Source organism: Dermacentor andersoni, chromosome 4 (genome assembly GCF_023375885.2).
Source record: "Dermacentor andersoni chromosome 4, qqDerAnde1_hic_scaffold, whole genome shotgun sequence".
Classification (NCBI taxonomy): Eukaryota; Metazoa; Arthropoda; class Arachnida; order Ixodida; family Ixodidae; genus Dermacentor; species Dermacentor andersoni.
The window spans coordinates 78,629,798-78,648,835 of record NC_092817.1 but is presented as its reverse complement, the minus strand read 5'-3'; the positions used below and the strand labels follow the sequence as shown (position 1 = coordinate 78,648,835).

The 19,038-nt window shown below is 44.2% G+C and overlaps 1 protein-coding gene across 1 annotated transcript in view; it reads right to left on the bottom strand.

Annotated features, from left to right (window-relative positions):
* LOC126536337 (guanylate cyclase soluble subunit beta-1-like) overlaps window positions 1–19,038 on the bottom strand; it is a 109,480-nt gene that overhangs the window by 48,592 nt on the left and 41,850 nt on the right. The window contains exons 2-4 of the mRNA XM_050183266.2: window positions 4,696–4,769; window positions 3,194–3,297; window positions 2,253–2,492 (exon numbers count right to left, since the gene is read on the bottom strand). Coding sequence (XP_050039223.1) covers window positions 2,253–2,492; window positions 3,194–3,297; window positions 4,696–4,769 — 418 coding nt within the window. The remainder of the gene's footprint in view (window positions 1–2,252; window positions 2,493–3,193; window positions 3,298–4,695; window positions 4,770–19,038) is intronic.

Below are 19,038 nucleotides of genomic sequence, written 5' to 3'. Positions count from 1 at the left end.
GGTCACGTTACTCGGCAAGAAGACGGCCAAGCCGATGCACCAAAGGCAGGAAAAAAGGCATGTTTAGAAATCCTTGCCTAGTAGAGGAATCTACTGGTTGAAGGCGCATATTTATTACAGGGGTATTATTGAGGTACCGTTTGTTGTTGCATTGTGTAATTCGGTAGAGAACAGATCCGCCCCCCCCCCCCCCCCCCCCGCGTTTTTAGGGTCAGCACAGATGGGGCTACATATAAGCCTATTTGTTATATGAGCGCTCTCCTATGTGTGAGAAGTTCGGAGAGACAGCAGTCGAAAACAGCCACCACACGAAAAGTCCGGGAATGTTAGAAAGCTTCGCTTTATTATTTATACAGCGCCTTACAGCTCGTAGCCGCCACGTGGTATCCTGACAGAACGACCAAGACTTTAATGAGAGCTAGTAATGCCAGCCTTGCAACAGGCTTGTATGCAGGATTTTTTTCGGGGAAAAGACAGGGATACGCCTGTGAGATACACCCCTCTCTTGCTTAACAAACAAGAAACTACATCAAATGGACTCGCGCAGGAAAGAAGCGCTGAAAGAACACTGCCAAGAACAAGTAAGCAAGCGAAAGTGTGAAATAAGGACTTTTAGTAGTGTCTTCTTTAAGTTAGCTCTTGAAGAATTATAGAGAAATATATATTTGCGGAACAATCACAGTTTATTTGGATCCCTCGATTAATGCTCTGTATACCAAGTTAAGTGTCAAATATGACTCGTATAGTTATTTGAGAAGTTGCGTAACGATGCGTGGCCGCCAGTCCCGTACAACCGCGTAGAGCGTAGGATGCTGCGGTTCTAGACGTACTGCACCCACCGCGGAAGATTAGAAAAACACCTACATAAGCACAGCAGAGAAGTGGCTACTTCAGGCGATTAGACTGATAATAGTAGAACCGTCATTCAAAACACACGGCATCTTTCTCCACTTTCGGCAGCGTTTTCTCTACTTCATTTTTAAATAAAAAGATGTTGATTCATAAATACTTTCACAAACAACGGTTATATTTGTTCATTTTTGCATTTCCTTCCTGTTTGGGTGTTGCCTCGGCTCTCTCCTTTAGTAGATTGCTTAATTTATCAACTCCTTGTGACTCGTTCGCAGTTGCCAGTTTTGCATGTAAAGTGTTGTAAAATTAGGGAAGAACCAGACGGGGTAACGGGTGACATTCATATTGCTTATGGGTTTAACGGTTATTGCAGGGTTTGATGGACGCTGTTTCGCATGATTTTATTTTCCACCTTATGTAAGCTATATCATGGGTATATGGTTAAGAGGATCTGCCAGCGTCGCGGCGACCCGTCGCTCGAGGGAATAATGAAGCAAAAGGACAAGCTAAACGCAACTGGCCTTGTTACCGATCGCAATTCGTTCCACGAGTATACAGACCAGTTGAACGCAAATTGAATAGCTTTACTGGTCCCTGGATCAGTCTAAACTAAGAAAGTCGAACTAACAAAGCATCAGCTATGCGCGTGACCGTTGCAATAGATGGTGACAACTGTACGCATCTCGGGTTAAGCGCGCGGGCACCGAATTGATGAGAAAACTGGCCTTCACACCCTAGGAGATGCCGATAAACGCCGCCATCCGAAAGGAGTGAAAAACGCAACAAAAGTTTGACCACCGAATAGCTGTCAAGTCTCAAGATTGATTTGGCGGCGCTTTAGGAATGTGTGTGAGGAGTAGTGGCGTGGGTGTGTGTGGGGGGGGGGGGGGGGGAGGGTTTAACTTCGGAAGGGGGGGCCGCCCCTCCTCCTGCGTACATGCCTGTCTTGCAATATACCTGACATGCTACTCCAGGTGTGGCATGTTGAAAGGATGTTTAGCACTGTATAGGTAAGTGGTTCGATATATAATGCTTGTTATACCGACATTTTTTGTTACTACGCTTTACAATATTAGGGTGACGCACATAATCTCATTTTGCATGGCAAGTCGGCAGTGTGAGATCAATAGCACGTCGGCTGAAGTGCCAGAGCTTTTGCAAACGTATTCCTCGGCTTATGAGTTTTTTTTCGCATTGTGTTTTAGTCATTGATGCAGCTTCTGCGTCTATTAATTGAATCCATGGCCATCCTCTTCTGTGAAACAAGGACAATGCCAGCACGAAGAGAGGGCATAATATCGGGTCTCGGGAAAGCAGCGGTGCGTCAATACTAAAGATATTATTATCTTTGCTATTCACGCCACGCAGCATTCGAAACTCAAGCACTGAGGAACGTGCACCTTTTCGGTCACTGTAGTAGTGTAGCAATATTTGACCGCTGGGGCCGGGCGTTACGCGGAAAGAGGGTGCCCGCATGCCCGGGTAGGTGGATGCCAGGTGATCGTGCAGGTTGTCCAGGTTCGTCAGGAAGTCTGCCATGTTGGAGCCCAGAACACGCAGGATGTGGTCATAGCCGTGCTGCTGGCAAAAGTAAAGGAAGTGCTCTCCGAATGCTTCCAGGCACGTGTCAAGGTCCAGACCTGCGAGTTACAAAAGTTTACTGTTTGTTTCCAAGGACGCGTCTTTCTAAATTATCTCACGCATAATTAAAGCATTGAACACCGCCATTACCGGCATATCCAGGTCAACTGTAATAAACTAAATATATAGAAGCACCTGACAAAGCGTCGACCCTATACATTCAGTAAACAGGTTATCTAAACTGACGCGATTGTATGCAGTATAGTCTCTAGAAAATAACAGTGAATTAAAGCCACAACTAGACATCGAGGTAACAGTTATTTGCCTAAAAATATAGCACTTCCCAACTGCTTGCTCATTCCTGGTTGTCATAAAGGAGCACCAACCCGCCACAACCTTGCCTACTTGACGTCGCCAAGCATGTCCCCCTCTTTTACGCGCCTGTCTCTTGAGATGATTTGGTGAAAAAACAACTAGAATTTTTCTCAGCGAACGGGTTTATTCGTTATTGAGCTCCGTAATATTCAGTACCGCACTGAACTTGGCCCCCTTAATGTCGTCTTCTTTTCCTAGCACATGTCCATCTTCACCCCGGGCCTCCTTCGTCAACGCTGGAACACATGCGCGCCTGCTGCGGGCCCACACCACCGCAGGTACGCGCCCGAAAAAAAAAATTTTCCGTTAATATAAAGGCCACGCCTTGAAAGTGGAACTGTCTTCGAGATTGTTGTCACCACTAAAGGAAGCAATCATTACTCACCGAGCACCTCGCAGGCTGCTGCCACCAGTTTCAGCGTCATCTCGTCCGTGTACACCTTGTGCATCAGAAATGAGGCGCCGTGCATCGCGATTCCTGACTTCTTCCTGCGTGGGACATGGAGAGAGAGAGAGAGAGAGAGAGAGAGAGAGAGAGCTAGTAAATGAACCCAGGGGAAATTTGTACGGCGGAACAGTAAACAAGCTACTCCAGATAGATACGATGAAAAATGGAACGATGCGGACAGTGCCCGCCACAGATACACAACATACACAAAACATACCACAACACTCAACAACCTAAGGTATCTCATTTACAACCAGTCTCTTTACATAAGTTTAAGAGCGCCTTCGTTGACGCACACGCATTGCAAGTCCACCGGCCAAGTGCGTCTCCTTGCTCAGAGCGTAAAAGTCTGGGATGAATATTCAGCGCCGGTATACGAGCCGTTCTTTCTAATGTGAAATAGCCTCCAAGTGCAGCCTCTAATTGAGCGACCATGTCCTCCCGTACGTTGCATGCAGAATTGCCCGCATGATAGTCAACCCTCGAAGGTAATAAACCGTAGATACTGCTTTGGAGGTCACACTAGTGAGTTCGCCTAGAATTGTAGCCAAAGAAAGAGGACCGCAGAGGCACATGCTACAAAGTTGGCAAACAGCATGAAACGCGTTTCCGGGGTGTCTCACGGTGGTGTCGAGCGCTATAACTTTAGGCCGTCAAATGCGCACACTGTAATAAGGAGCTGAAACCAGCAGCCCGTGTAATGTTAATGCAATAGCGCGAAAAAGACAAGGACACGAAAACACGTGAAATGTGCACAACAAGCGCTTTAGGTTAAAGAAAGCGTGGAACGCTATTTTGTTGCGACAAGAACGTGAGCATGACGCAATATGCACAAAACGAAAGTAGCTAAAGACCAAAAACATGCCCGAAACACGTTCTGCGTGGCAACTGCTACAGAGTTCTCCATTTCATGGAACACAGGATCAATATACTTCCTCGAAAAGCACGACTGCGCCATAATGTGGGTTGAACATGCAAATGGGTTTAAATCTAGCTCATTTATGGAACATGTTATCTAGACACTTCATAAACTCTTGATACTTTCCGTGGAAGTGGAGGGGCAAAAATAATCGTGCTTCATGCTGTAAACACGCGATGCGAGCCTAAATGCGAATCATTTTAAAAACAAGCACATTCAGATGCTTATCATCACTTTCTTATTGCTGCAGTTGATTAGGAGGTGCCAAAATACTGACTTAAAACAAATAACATCTCTCTCCCTTTCTTCATTCTTTAACTGAAAGGAAAGCGCCGAACCTAAAAGGTAGGCCAATGTTGTATTAGTCACACAAGGCAAGATGCCAGCGATACGAATATGGGCATCATGGAAATTATTTTTTTATAATATATAAGCAGTAGCAAAACCAACAGATTTGTTAACGCCTCCTAATAAGACTTTGGTGGTAGACGCGTAGAGCATTGTTGCAAAAGAAACTCACAGAAGCATTTTCCACGTCTCCGCTCCAAACTTCTTGGTCACGAGATCCTCCAAGGCGCAGTGGATGAATCCGTACTGCAGAAACACGCAATCACATGTTCCTTGTAATTGATTCCATTTTCGCAGGTTCCCGCAATGATCAAAACACACAAAATAAGCTAGCTTTCTATACAACTTCCAAGGGGACACTCAAACTCCATAAAGCACTCTCTCAAACAAGAAAATTGGGAAATGCTAGTTTTTCCTTCCATGAGGGAACTTCCATGAGGGATTATTCTCACATGGGAGGTCATTGCTCAATGAATACCTTCACACGTAGGAATCGTCGGAAATGAAGAGGCTGATCGACTGGCTTCAACTTGCGCCCATAACAACTGTGGCTGCCCAAAAATTTTGTGCAAGCTTGATATGATGCTCGTCTGCTGACTCGTCGCCACCTACTCAAGCAGCATCCAGACCACCGCGTCTGCAATGGAACGTTCCCACCCCGTGTTCGCGGCCGAGGCTTGCCTCGCCGCGCTAGAGCGCAACTGCTCAAGCTGAGGGTTAGCTGCGCGAACGTGCACGAACGTTTGTACAGACAAGGACGTGTGGCCAGCCCATCGTGTACGCCGTGTGGCTGCTGCGAGACACTTCATCACCTTATATTTGAGTGTCCCGTTTTCAGAGCGCAGCGCACGTCGCTAGTGAGAGACTGTCATCCCCTTGGCCTGCGGTGTACGACACTCGCCGAATGTTTGTACCCCAGTGGTTGTTTGTCTAAACGTGACCAGGCTCATCGCGCTCTTACTTTATTTTAGCGTTAACTAACTTAGGTTCACGTTTGTAGCATCGAAAGTATTCAGCATTCTGTAGTAGCGTGACCTTCAGTGACCGGCCCTACCGTGTGTGATCTGTACTGTGCGTTCTACTTTATTCTTCAGATTTCTTCTGTTGCTCTTTCTTTCCTCTTTCCTCCCGTCCTTCCTATATTCCATTTCTGTGTTGGTGTCACCTCCCTTCTGAAGAATAGGCAGGCGTTGTGCCCCTTCCGGTGGCAGTTGCCCCTCGCTTTCCCTTTCCTTTTAATTGTATATATCTGTTGAAAACAAATAATAATAATAATAATAATAATAATAATAATAATAATAATAATAATAATAATAATGATAATAATAATAATAATTGGTTAATACGAAGAACAGGCAGGAAAAGTCGGAAGAAAATGAACAAGTCACAGGTAATGGCGCTATTCAATAAGTGCTTCAATATGACCAGCAGAAAGAAATATATGTTTGTTGAATGGCGCCACATTGCCATGCATAACTAACCAATACGGCGAACATCGTATCTGCAATACCACCCACCCGTCGCGATGCGACGAAGCGGGCTTCCACAAATTTCAGTTTACATCTACGAACAGAGAAATCAAGGTTCGCGAATGTTCTCGTATTTCCTGCGACCCCGAGCCAGCTGCTCAAGACACAATTGCACATAATGAGCTGAATAACAGTGCTTACATCATCGCATCAAGAACTGTCCAGCCGGCGGAAAGCGGCACGCAATCTCTGTTTTTCACTTTTAAAAGAAGCGCAGCCTATAAGGATGCCTTGTATGGCCTCGACCCAATTACAAACCCTGCACAAGGAACTGTCCGCAATTCCGATACAGACACAGTAGGCTCTAAAGTAAACAGCGACTCAGTAAAGTCTGGTTGAAGGAAGAAATAAAATGGGATCATGGGCTCAACCGTCATACACGCCGAGGGTGGGAGGAGACTGCTGCACTTTTTGGGGACGTCTGCGTGGCATGATCATCTTTTACTACGCGATCAACGCACTTGTGTGTGTGCTCGCATCACTTGTTATTTATTTCATTCTCCCTTTCCTTTTTCCTCCCCATCTTTCCCCTTCGCAGTGTAAGGCAGCAACCCCGTGCAACTTGACCAATCACCGTGCGTTTCCATTTTCTTTCTCTCTCTCTATCTAACCGTAGTGGCGTCAAAACATTACGTATTAGCGTTTCATTTTTTCCTTGGTTTATTTATGTCGCCTATCTGTCCATCCGTCGCTCAGTCTGAGTGCGATGATCGCACTGGAGTCCTCAAATCCGGCAATCAAACCCAAAACCTTGCAGTCAACGGATAGCGAACGCGACCGCTAAGCCACTGAGGCTTAAGAGGAAGGTTTAGATCGGGCCAACTCCGATGTCGCCAATTCGAATACATGTAAAAAGCAGAAATGCTTTTCTGAGATAATCACAGATCCATCTTGATGAATTTTGTTGCATTTGACAAAAAAAAAGTGATATCCTAGAGACTGTGAGAAGGTTAATTTTGATTTAGAGCCTAAATTTTTTTAAAAAGAAGTTTTCACAGTTTGTTTCAGTTTGAAAAAAAAAATAGAAGCATGAATTTAACAAATTCATAGCTTTGCAACAAGAGCAGATATCCAAATTTTGTAAAGTGCATCCGTCAAAGCACCCAAGGCGGACAAATTTCACATGTCAATTTGCATCTTACGTGAATTTCTTAGATTGTTTTGCAAATGTTCTACTCACATATTAGGGGTTTATTTGAGAGCGGTGTATTGTAATATACCATTTTTGTTCGCTTTAGGTGTACTATTAGGTGCAATTTACAGAATTGTTATATTGTTGAGTTACACAATTGTGAACTTGATAGCTTCGTTTTCTGAAAATTTGCATCTTTTGCCAATTTGTGTTAAGCAATCGACGACCTAAATAAAAAATTCGCGAACAACAGTCAGTAGACTTCTTTTTTTGTTTAACTGCAACAAACCTCATCAAATTTATCACAGTGTTTGCCGAGAAAGGCGCTTTCTCCTTTCCCATGTATTTAAATAGGAGTCCCGAGCTGAAGCTTCCTCTTTAATTCCCGTAAAATATGCAATTCTTCATTATAGGTAAAGGAACATCCCAGTGCGGACAGCAAACACTTGCGGACTTCGCCATGTCGACGTAGGCTCTCGGACGATCTATATCATTTTAATATATACGAGCGACTTCGTTGCCATCAGTGCAACAGGAAGAAAGAGAAAGTTAAATATTATTGCGGTTGACATAGAATCGCAGAACTACATGAAAATTATTTCTATTATTACCGTTCTCCAGCAGCTGCTTCAGTCATCGTTCATAATGGCCGCATGTGCGTGCTACTGTACGTGCTAAGGTACGTATACGTACCACGAAGAACATCCTAATGATTTATGTCTTCGACATTTCGGCGCAATCCATGAAATCCCACATTTACACCGTAAAATTTTTCAGTGACGATGTCAATGAAATGATCCATTTCTGTTTGTTTGTTTGTTTGTTTGTTTGTTTGTTTGTTTGTTTGTTTGTTAATAAAAGCTTAAACGAAATGCGACAGTTGTTTTATTTTGTACTGCCACTGGCGGGCGACCCCTCTAGCTTCTTACGTAAATTGATTATACTACACTTACGTCATTTACGTTGTTTACATTAGGTGCTTTCCCTCGTAATTGCTATGTATCCCTTTCATGCATCGACCTCCTTACTGTATGTACCACTTGGGCTTTTTAAGGTATGGTTAAATAAATAAATAAATGAATAAGTAAATAAATTACTAAATAAGCACACAGTAAATAAATAATATAAATAAATAAATATGAAACATATAAATAAATAAATATATAGGAAAGCCATCGGCAGTGCAAGTACTGTATGCATATCACAGAAATGAGAGCAAGATCCTGCGCCGTTTGATGACTGGTCCTCCTTTTTCCACCCAGCATTGCAGCCGAATGGAGGGAAGCCGCCTGAAGCAGAACGTTTATTTCTACACCGCACCGCCCCCTCCGAAGAAAAAGGAGAGAAAGGGAGAAAATAAAGGAAACGCCAGGTGTCAAGTGGCGTTCGGCGCTCGCATAAGTGTCCAGATTCGAGCGCACGGAAGCACCCCAGCGGCACTCACAGCTGTTCTTGCGCCACAGTGACTCAAAACTAAGCAGCAACAACCGCCAGGGGTATTTAAATTATGGGGCTTTACGTGCCAAAACCACTTTCTGATTGGAGGACTCCGGAAATTTCGACTACCTGGGGTTCTTTAACGTGCACCTAAATCTAAGTACACGGGTGTTTTCGCATTTCGCCCCCATCGAAATGCGGCCGCCGTGGCCGGGATTCGATCCCGCGACCTCGTGCTCAGCAGCCTAACACCATAGCCACTGAGCAACCGCGGCGGGTGCCGCCAGGGGTATAAGAACTAGCGACAGCGTTCGATACCAAACGCACTGCCAGTCGTTTCTGAGGACAATTTCGGATTACTAGCACCAGCAGGTTCCGTATGTGCGCGCTTTATAGGTGCGGCGAAGCTTTTTGGTATGCGAAGCGACTGTTCCTGCCGGCGCAGTAGTGCGTCACGCACAGTCGAGGTTTCATCTCGTCTCGTCTGGTCTTCAGCCGGTGCGGCTCGGCGATAGCGTCTCTGATGGATGAAGATGGATGGCCGAGTGGTCTTCCGACGCGGCCGGTGCAGATAGGCAGGTTATGCCAAGCGACAGGCACATTTTGATCGGACTTAGATCAGTGACATGCCCGAATTTTTTTCCTGGAGTAAGGGTGCGTTCGCAGCGCCTTGTTTCCCTGTAAATAGAACGCGTAAAGGAACGCGCTTGCTTCTCCTTGCAATTTATTACAGGGAAGCTGTTAGCCTCTCGTTGGTCGGCACTTTTCGTGTTCATGTCCGTGGGCATGAAATGTGGACCGATCGCGAAGGTAGTGCAATACCGGGCCGACCCGCGATGGAGGTGAAGCAGGCTTCAAGCGCTCAGAAAGCGAAGCAGAAACGTGCACACGTACTTTGAAATCACGCATATAAAATACATAACAGCTTTCGTTTCAATAAAGAACAAGCAGAAAACAAGCATCCGAACCACATAACTTATGATGAGGTGCTCCCCATAACAATGCGAAGCAGCTAGCACTCCCCGCATACGTTTCCCGGTGAAGATTACTGTTGTGCGAGCTGCCGCCGTGGCGACGTGGCGAGTGACGTCACTAGCCTTTCGTATATAAAAGAACCAGCCTAGCAACTGATTGAATTGTTCTTGCAGCACCGCTATGGGCAGGCAACGCATAGTTAGGACCCCCGAGGAGCAGCATGAATACGAGGAGCACCAAAGGAAAAATAAACGGCAATACGACCAGCGGCGGTGCGTTATCAACATTACCATTAATCCCATTTTTACCACTGCTCTAAATTACCATTACTAACATTATTCTAAAGCAATAAAGAAGAGAAAGAGAGAGATAATGAAAGAGAAATCACCGCAGTGTATCGTAGTGCAGAGCTTGTCAGCATACGCGGCACTTCCAATAATGAGAGAAAACTGTTCGGTCACGTGACGCGAAGCTCGGTTGCTTCAAACACCACAAGATGGTGTTGCCTTTGATGTTTTAGGAGATGTGAAGTGGCAGAGGGTAAAAAAAAAAAGACAGACATGTAAGAAACATTCATAGATTAACGGCAAATGCGAACAAAAAAAAAACATGACTAGTAGCAGCTTTCTTATGAACAGGATATAGCGGAGATCAAAATAAAGAATTTATTGCCTTTGCAAGAAGTGATATTATTAAGGCGAGAAAATTGAACCGGGCAATTTTAGTGGAAGATATGAATGCGTATACGGAGTATCTAGACGGATGGTGTTGTATCTGTGCAAGGAACAGATCTTTGTACTACTTAGTTAACAGAACGAGAAGAAACCAACCGAGGGGACAGATTTTTATTGAATGATATCATGAGAAGCCAACGAACAAAGACGCCAACGACAACATAGGGTTAAGTACTAGGACTTACTAATTGAAATAAAGAAATTAAAAATTAATGGTAATGAAATTGGATGAAAAAAAAACTTTCCTCAGGTGGGGAATGATCCCACGTCTTCGCATTACACATGCGATGCTGAAAGAACCGATTCCATGGACAGGTAACGTGGCAATACAGAAATGCGCAGTCATGTATCGACTACGCCTTAGTCTAAGAAACTGTGCATGAACGACTAGACCAAATGCCGATAGTTAACAGAAAATCAGATAGCCTGGGTAGTGATCATAAAGGTAGAACCCTAATCATTACGAGAAATACCTACAAAAGACAGAAAGCAACAGCAGCAGAATACTTCAAAATGAATAAAAAGTAAACAGCACAGATCGCAAAATGCAGAGCCTAAAATAGACGCTTTTCCTCCAGTAGTCTAGGATTGCAAGGAACTCGTAATCGACATGCAGCAGGCCATAAAACAAGTACGGCTAAATGTTGTTGAGTGAAAAGGCAAAAACCAATTGAGTGGTCGAACATAGAAATGAAGCAACCTGTACACGAGCGTAAGCAGGAGTTTAGGGATTACAACGCTCTCACGCGAGAGGAAGCCGTAGTATGGCGGAAGCTACACACACACGCACACACACACACATCCTCATTTGAGTTTGCACCCCGCCATACACCATGCGCTGTACTCTTATAAATACCCCAACTGCGATAAATGCGCCAGGCTTTACCAAGCGGCACGGGCATACGCAAGCACACGACAGCTCACAACCATAATCCATCCGACCACATGGCGATGTGAGGAAGCACTCGGTTTGATGGCCTTCTTAAACTCGTCGACTGGGCGTGAAGTGTGGGTAAGGACGCTGGACTCCTGTACTGATCGGACAACCCACTGCCGAGCCCAGAAGCCGCCAACGCTCGCGTGCTGTTCTGGATAAAGTTGATTCTCCCTATATGTCTAGAGATCTCGGAGATGGAACAAGTACCGGGAATAGAAAAGGATGGCGAGTGAACTAGCGCAAGAAAATAGTTAAATGTACAATTGAAAGTTGGTGGCACGGCATTAGCAAAAATTATAAAGGTGAACCAAAAAGATTTTCAAATTACTGCTAACTCTTTCGTGCTTCTCTTTTTTTTTTTCGTTTTGCATAAGAGGTGAAAGAGAGACTTGGAGGCCACAGATTTTCAATTCGGTAAGCATTTCCAAACACAGAGTGAAGTTTTAGCAACTCTCGAATAGAGGAATGTTCCACTGAAAACCATAATTTGGCAAAAGAAAGACGTGCATCACAATCACAGCTTCACGGAAAATTGATGCATTAAGATTGAAACTCTGCGACACTTCTTTTTGACATGCCGCCGGTTCATTATTCAAAGGAAAAGATTTCTGGAACAACCCTATCAAAACCTTGGCTTGAATTCGGCTCTTCCAGTAATTCTTTCCTTTGAGGCTGCCGTACTGGGTTACAGTCACATGAACGTTTGTGAAGCCCTCTGCATCTTTCTGCGTGACACAAAAAGAACTGCATGCTAAAATTCTTCATAATACTTATTATTCTCGGAAGACGTCTTTATTTAACACTTAAATATTTGATCATTCATATATATAACAGTAGATACCTTAAATACCATTTACAAGATACTTATTTTATCTTACCTTACTTTCTGAGTGAATAAACTTTATTTCGGAGACCAAGATGTTGACGCCCGAAGGTGGGCGGACCCTACTTTATTAAAAAAAAATGATAACAGATCTTTTCATCTCCCGATTCATGACCGATCCCCCGAGAGTGGGTGGGGCCATTTCACTAGCCAACAAGAATAAGAACAATCATGGAGAGCGGTGCGCTTCAGACAGCTGGCCTGTACGATATGTCTGCAAAACTTCAGTGTCTCTTCAATTACGTGCGCGTGTCTTGCTTGCCTTGTTTTACATTTTATCTTCGCATTTATTCTTCATCAGTGCGAGGAAGCGAGCCAGATATTTCAACGTGATTAACTTCTCAGCTTATCACTTCGTTTACCTCGAGTCCTCGCTGTGTTCACCTTACATGGGACACTAAAGTAAGAGGTCACATGCCACCGTTTCATTTGAAGACGAAAATTAGCCCAGATTCCCTACATAGGCAGTGGGGACCAAAACTAGCTGCGGTAAGCCGAGAGGACCTCACTCATCAGTTCCTACAGGTGAACTATATTTAGACACTGTTGTAGGGAGCTCTACAGCAAATTTTCCGTAAGGATCGAAATTAGTGCCTATAGTCGAATGAGTACAAAAATCATCAAGTCCTGCGATATGCATTATTTGAAAAGACGGTGCTGCGACTCTACCTCACCGCTACCTCATCAGAAGGTAATTTCAATTCCTATGTGTTTATTAGTGTTGCTGTTTATTGATGCCAACTTCTCGTCTTTTTTTTTTTCCTAGCGCTAATGAGACCCTGCGTTGCAACTTTGGCCTCGTTTACTCGAAGAAGCCGCTGGTGAAACGATGTGCTCGCTTAGTGCTTTGCCCACTCAACTGATCTTGTTTTACGTTCTGTACTTCCTGAAGGAAGCGAGCAGGAAAGGCGATTGGCCAGGCCAAAGCGCCGCGGAATTCGGCCGGCAGGGCAACGATATCTTCTGCACAGTGCAAGTATAGGAGCTGTTTCGAAAACAAAAAAAAAAAATGAAATGCTTCGCAAGGCTCTATCTCAAGGGCTTGCGGTGTTTTAGGTAGCCGAAAGTAACCAAACATTTGTATTGGCAAAGAGGATGATGTCACAAAAATTATCAGCAATATATTTTTGCGCGCACACAGTCTAAGAATGTAATATGCAATATGAACACCAAAGCCCCAAAAAGTTGCCCAGTTCATTTGCGAATAGAACACAAATCCATGGAGTCAAGTTTATGCTTCAAGGCTTTTTCCAGCTCGCATACTGTCCCAAGTAATGTTTTAACGCATGCTTATGCCTAAGTTTCCTGCCATTAAATATGTTTAAAACGGGCAGGTGGTAGTTTATCGCTAAATGTTTTCTCATTTTTTGCGCCAATCGTTTGTCGTATACGCGGCAGAAAATAAGGGAAGGAATAGGTGGCAGCATGGAATAATAGCGCGGAAAGCAAAATTAGCAGTAACAAGTACGATATGACGTTCGGCGATGTGATCTTTAATGCACCCCAACTAACCAAAAACATTTCTTTTTCAATCGGTCACAGCCTGAACACCTCATATCATACCGACAATACGGAAATAATAGTATTACGTGTACGAAAGATTAAAGCTAGTATTGTGTTTATGTATGTCAGCACTAATAATAATGTGCGGGTGGGGGGAGGGGAAGTGGAAATGGGGTAAGGTTTACAATAAACAACTACAAAGCATGCGTTCCTAGAAGCACATATTCCTCACCAAAGTACTGTGAATTCATGGTATAGTATAGATATACAAATGGGGACGCAAGCGGAGTAAACATAAATGGCACACAATTCAAGGAATCAGATATTCATAATATTGAAAAAGTTGTCACGAACACATAGCGCAAAGCACAGCTGGTATCTCTAAACATGATAAACTGCAAGCACGAACTGTTTAAATTAGGAACAGTTTCAGACTAACGTAATCCAACCAACCCCTTTCAATTTCTTTGAGCAGATAAGAAGTGACTTGAAAATGGAACGAATATCCAGCGGCCGTGAACCACCATGTTAGAATATACATTCAACGAAGGAATATAACAAAAAAGACAATTAGAAAGCATTCGTACAGCATAAAAACTCTTGGAAAACACGATGTAGTGATTTAGAATATTAGAGCAAAATGAAGCTGTATTTAACGTCGTGTGTGCGCATATATGGTGACGCGTACCTGATAGCCAATGTTCCAAGTAATATGTACAGATGATCGTGCTTCATGCCTCTGGGTTGCGATGCTTCATGTCTACCCATGTGGTCCATAATTTGAAAAAATGGAAGCCTAGCGGAAAATGTCTGGATATTGCGGAAAACAGTGGCCGATCCGCATCTCTCCATACAAGCCGATGAGCCCTTATAAACTCCACTATAGCAGTGATAAAGTGAACTAAAAGAGAAAGAGAAAAGCTTCCTTTCGAATGCGATATACAATTGTGAACAAAAAAAAAAGAATATTTGCATTACACAATAAACCATTTCATGCGCAGGCAATATTTCTGCTTACAAACGATGATGACAACAGCAAGTGAGCGCACTCTGGATTAGTTAAGTGCGAAGAGTGTTTTACACGGCTGCTGAAATCATGAAGTTCATGTCGTTTAAGTGCACATAGTTCCAAGTTAACTTAGTTGTAATATCTGATCCGTCTTAACTGACTTTCCTAGATGTTCTTTTTCTTCGGAACCATCCCGGTGAACCTCAAAATCAAAAACATCTTGATCTAGTCTCAGTTTTTTCTACCATCCCAGCATTTGCGATTTTCGTCTTTACATTTCGCAACCCACGACAGCATTCATTGTTTTGACTACCCCGCACGCCCTCTCAGACTGTCACGTAGCTGTAGAATTTACTACAGCTACGTAGCTTTTAGGGAAAACCTCGCGTATACTACCGTCGTCAGAGTACGCGTCAAAGCTCAGGGTTCAGCGAAAGTTTATTAGGATGACCTTTCGCACTCATTCATATCTCCATGAGCATTCACAATCGTTATTGGTGCTGAAGGAGAAGGGAAGTTATACGAGGCGAGCAGAAGAGTGGAAGTTCATTCGATCAATGCTTTCCAAGAGTGACGACTACAGCTGAATCGAGAACAGCACGCGTTCTTGCCGACGTTTGTCCCCGATCATTTTCGGGCCCCAGCGGGAGCAACAGGCCTCGCTTTCTGACGTCGGCGCATAGTAAGACAAACGGCGGCCAGAAAAGGGCGCGCGATATAGCGTAGAGATGAGGACGATGCAGTGAAAAACGAAAGATAAAAAGGAAAATAGGAAGGAGGTGCGTGAGATGGTGGTGTGCTATTGAGCAGCACCGCTCTGCCGCCATATATCAACGTCCATTCTTTCACCTTGCCTGCACCGTCTTCGCAGACACCTCTTCCGCCTTCCTGTAGCCCTCTGCACTCCGAACGCATGCAGACACACGCACTCACGCACGTACATACGCGCTGATTCAGCGTGTGGATGCCGGCTAGCCGTCAGAAAAACGTGGCGACGGATATAAGAAACCATTGTTTTCTCGTTAAGACATTCCTTCGCGCTCTTGCACTTTGTCCGGGAAACCGGCACGTTTGGTGCGCGGAGCGCTTCACCGGCAGCGCGAGCACAAACTTCCTCTTCGTCGTCCAAGGGTGTTATCTGTGACGTGCAGTGGGTGCTTCCGCATTCTGCTGCTTGGCTGGTGCCACTGCCACTGAGGTTCTATTTTATTTTGCACGACACTTGTACTCCGAGGTCAAGAGGATGGAGGGTTAATGTTACCTCGAGCAGTGAACAAGAGGCATTGAGGTTCTTCAGGGAGCTTCACTGTCGGAAAGCAGCCACCGAATTGGCTCTCAGGTGACAATGACATGATAAAGAGTTCGTTTAGCGCTTCGACAAATAAAAGCTCACCGTCCTTGTCTTCGAAAGATCGCTATGTTAAAGCAGCTGTAGTCCAATATATACAATCTCAAGACGACCTAAGTTCCTCTCAGTCAAAACCGCTAGCTACGGCGCCTATAGTTTCAAAGCTGTTCAAAAGTAGTCACAGCGTGATGGGTTCAACATGTGCCGCCAGTGTAAGCAACTTCGCGGCCGCTGCGAACACACTTGTGTAGTGATCTTATACAATATCATAGCGAAAATCGCGTGTTAACGCTAACAGCTTCATAACACTAATATGTGTTTATGTTTGTTTTCTTCATTTTTGGTCATATTTATATATTTATTCTTGAAAGAGTGAGTTAAACGAGTGATTGTGTAAAGAATACCGACCGGATGCGTGTGACGCACACGTTTTTGTTCTGATTCATTGTTAATTTCAAGCTCCTTTTCTAGAATTAATCAATGATCACTTGCCCAGTTCACAATTATTCCTAAATTATTCTTTCTTTTTCTATTATTATTAAGGCTACAAAAACCGGCTTCCCTTTCGAAGTGCTGCACTGTTTTGATTTTATTGTATTGCAGAATACATCGCGCCCGAGCCCTCATGCCTGTCCCCTGTAGAGCGTGCAGCACTGCACAAATACTAGTCTTGCCAGTGAGCCTCCTTTACACCCTACACCGGTGGACTAATTCTTGGTGGGCTTTGTTTATGAAGTTCCGTGATGTTTCCCACCATAAAAAAAAGGAAGTCACGTTTACCTCTATTTCAAAAAATATTTATAGTTTTCACACGTGGTGTTTCGAATTTTCATCCTACGCATCTTTATTTTTCGGAAAGCCTTCCTTCCTGCAGAAATCACCTCTAACAGTAGAAAGTGATGCAATATTACAAACTCAGCACCTGTTTTCCATTTCTGATTGCTTTCTTGCCTTAAAACTCTCAGATAAAATTTTTTCCTCATTTTCTTTCTTTCTTTCTTTCTTTTTAAAATTCGAAATACAGGCAATGCTGTCACCTGCCACGATGCGTGTTTTGGACGGATCAATGCTCTTCCGAATAACCTTTACGTATGGCATTCCTGTGTGCCGCGTGCTGGCTTGGACATTATTTTCTGTTATGCACTTTTATTTTCAACAAGGCATTCTCTCGATCATTTTCCTTCTTAATGTTTCATTGTAATTTGCCGCTGTCGGTGTCGCGCACGGACACCGCCCAGATCACACGCGTTTTTCCTTCGTTTCTTTCTTCTTTCTTCGTAAGCAAAGAAACCGCGGCTTTTCGCCGCAAGCGCTGCATACGGCACAAGAAAAGCACTAAGGGTCCTCCACTAGCTTCTTGCTCTTATTGATCGCATCGTACTTCTTACGGTGGCGGTCGATCGCTGCTGGTTCTTGCGATGTCGAGACCAGCGCTTCGTGGTCACGCTGCTTAGCGACAGCTAATATCATGCTTGCCACCGGGCAGTAGCGTCCGGCGTCCTGTTACTGATAAGTCTGCGCTTCTTGTTTTCGTGCGCTGCAGCCAATCGGTGTTCCTATCGCAGCTTTCTTTAACCCTACTTTTACCGTACTCAACTTTGTTGCGTTTCTCTCATTTTTTTAAGGAGTCACGAAGCGAATGTTTTTATTGTATTGCTTCATTGGCCTACAAATTTGATTCCGAATAATACTGAACTTGAGGTGGGAATCCATGCCCGGCGAGTGTCTAGTACCTTGCACAAACAGTGAGTTTGTGGATCTGCGGATAGCAAATTTCACCCTCGAATGACCGGCAAGCACACAAAGAGCCACTTCTTTGGAGGTCCACTTTTTAAAAAAAATCCAGTTAACGGTTCATGCCAGTGATGTCACGAATGGTTAAATGTATCTCTTTCTTTTTTACCTTAATCGCTCATTTCTCCTCTATCGTAATTCTTATACAGCTGGAGGCTTCACAAGTGAGGGCGCTGTTTCGCCCAATGGCGAGCGATGGCGAGGATGTTTTTTTTTTTCTTACCATGTTCTTATAGAACGACAGTGTCTATTTTCCTGTCTTGTGACAACGCCATGTTGCAGCAGAAAAGAACGCGCCACCACGCAACAACTTCATATAGTCGAAGTAGATACTATCTTCTTAAATCCTAATGCCCATATCCGAAGCCTAGACATACCGTTTATCTCTCGCCCACTGCAACTCTGCCCACCCGCACATACGTCTTTAAAGCCAAAATCTTACTAGCTGACTTCACATGGGCATGGCGTATCTGGCATGTGGTTACCCCGCAACCAGTTCCAGAAAACAACGGTCGCTTCGCACATCCAGATCACCGTAGCGAGTCGCAACACGTATGAAAACGGAGGGCTCAATGAGACGAGAAGCGACAATTAGTAGCATAGTATGTAAGGTTAATGGTACGAGCGCAATTAGCACCAATAAAGTAGAAAATAACCCCGTCGCAGTACACCCCCCAATAACAGCTGCACTGCAGTATACATAGACATCTTGAAACAAGGCCTCCGCGCGGCACACTTTTGGGCAATGAAACGAGTTCGCTTGGACTAAGCAGTGCTCGCGCGAGCAAATTGTGTATGATATGCAACTTCGACGGTGCCCACAACAAGCGCGAATTCGTCGCAGAGTAATCAAAAGTAACGGTACGGGCGTAATTAGCGCCAATAAAGTAGGAAATTCACAACATTGCACCATAGACTGTGCTGTCACCGGGAGCGGCCCAGCTGACCTCTCGGTAAAAAATAAAAATAAAAGGTCAACCAAGTGACGATGCTCTTGAGAATAAGGTCGACCTAATTGCCAGGAAAATACGATAGGAATAATATACAAAATGAGTGAGTATTTAGCGTAAAGAAGAGAAAGAAAGATACAGAATGGAGAGATATAATCAGAATTTAATAATCGAATCATCTGAACCACCATATACGTCAACGTTGTCTTCTTTAGCGTCGACGCTTGGTTGACCCTTTAATTTTTTTATGCGAATCATTAGATGGCTACTCACACCGTGGCCCG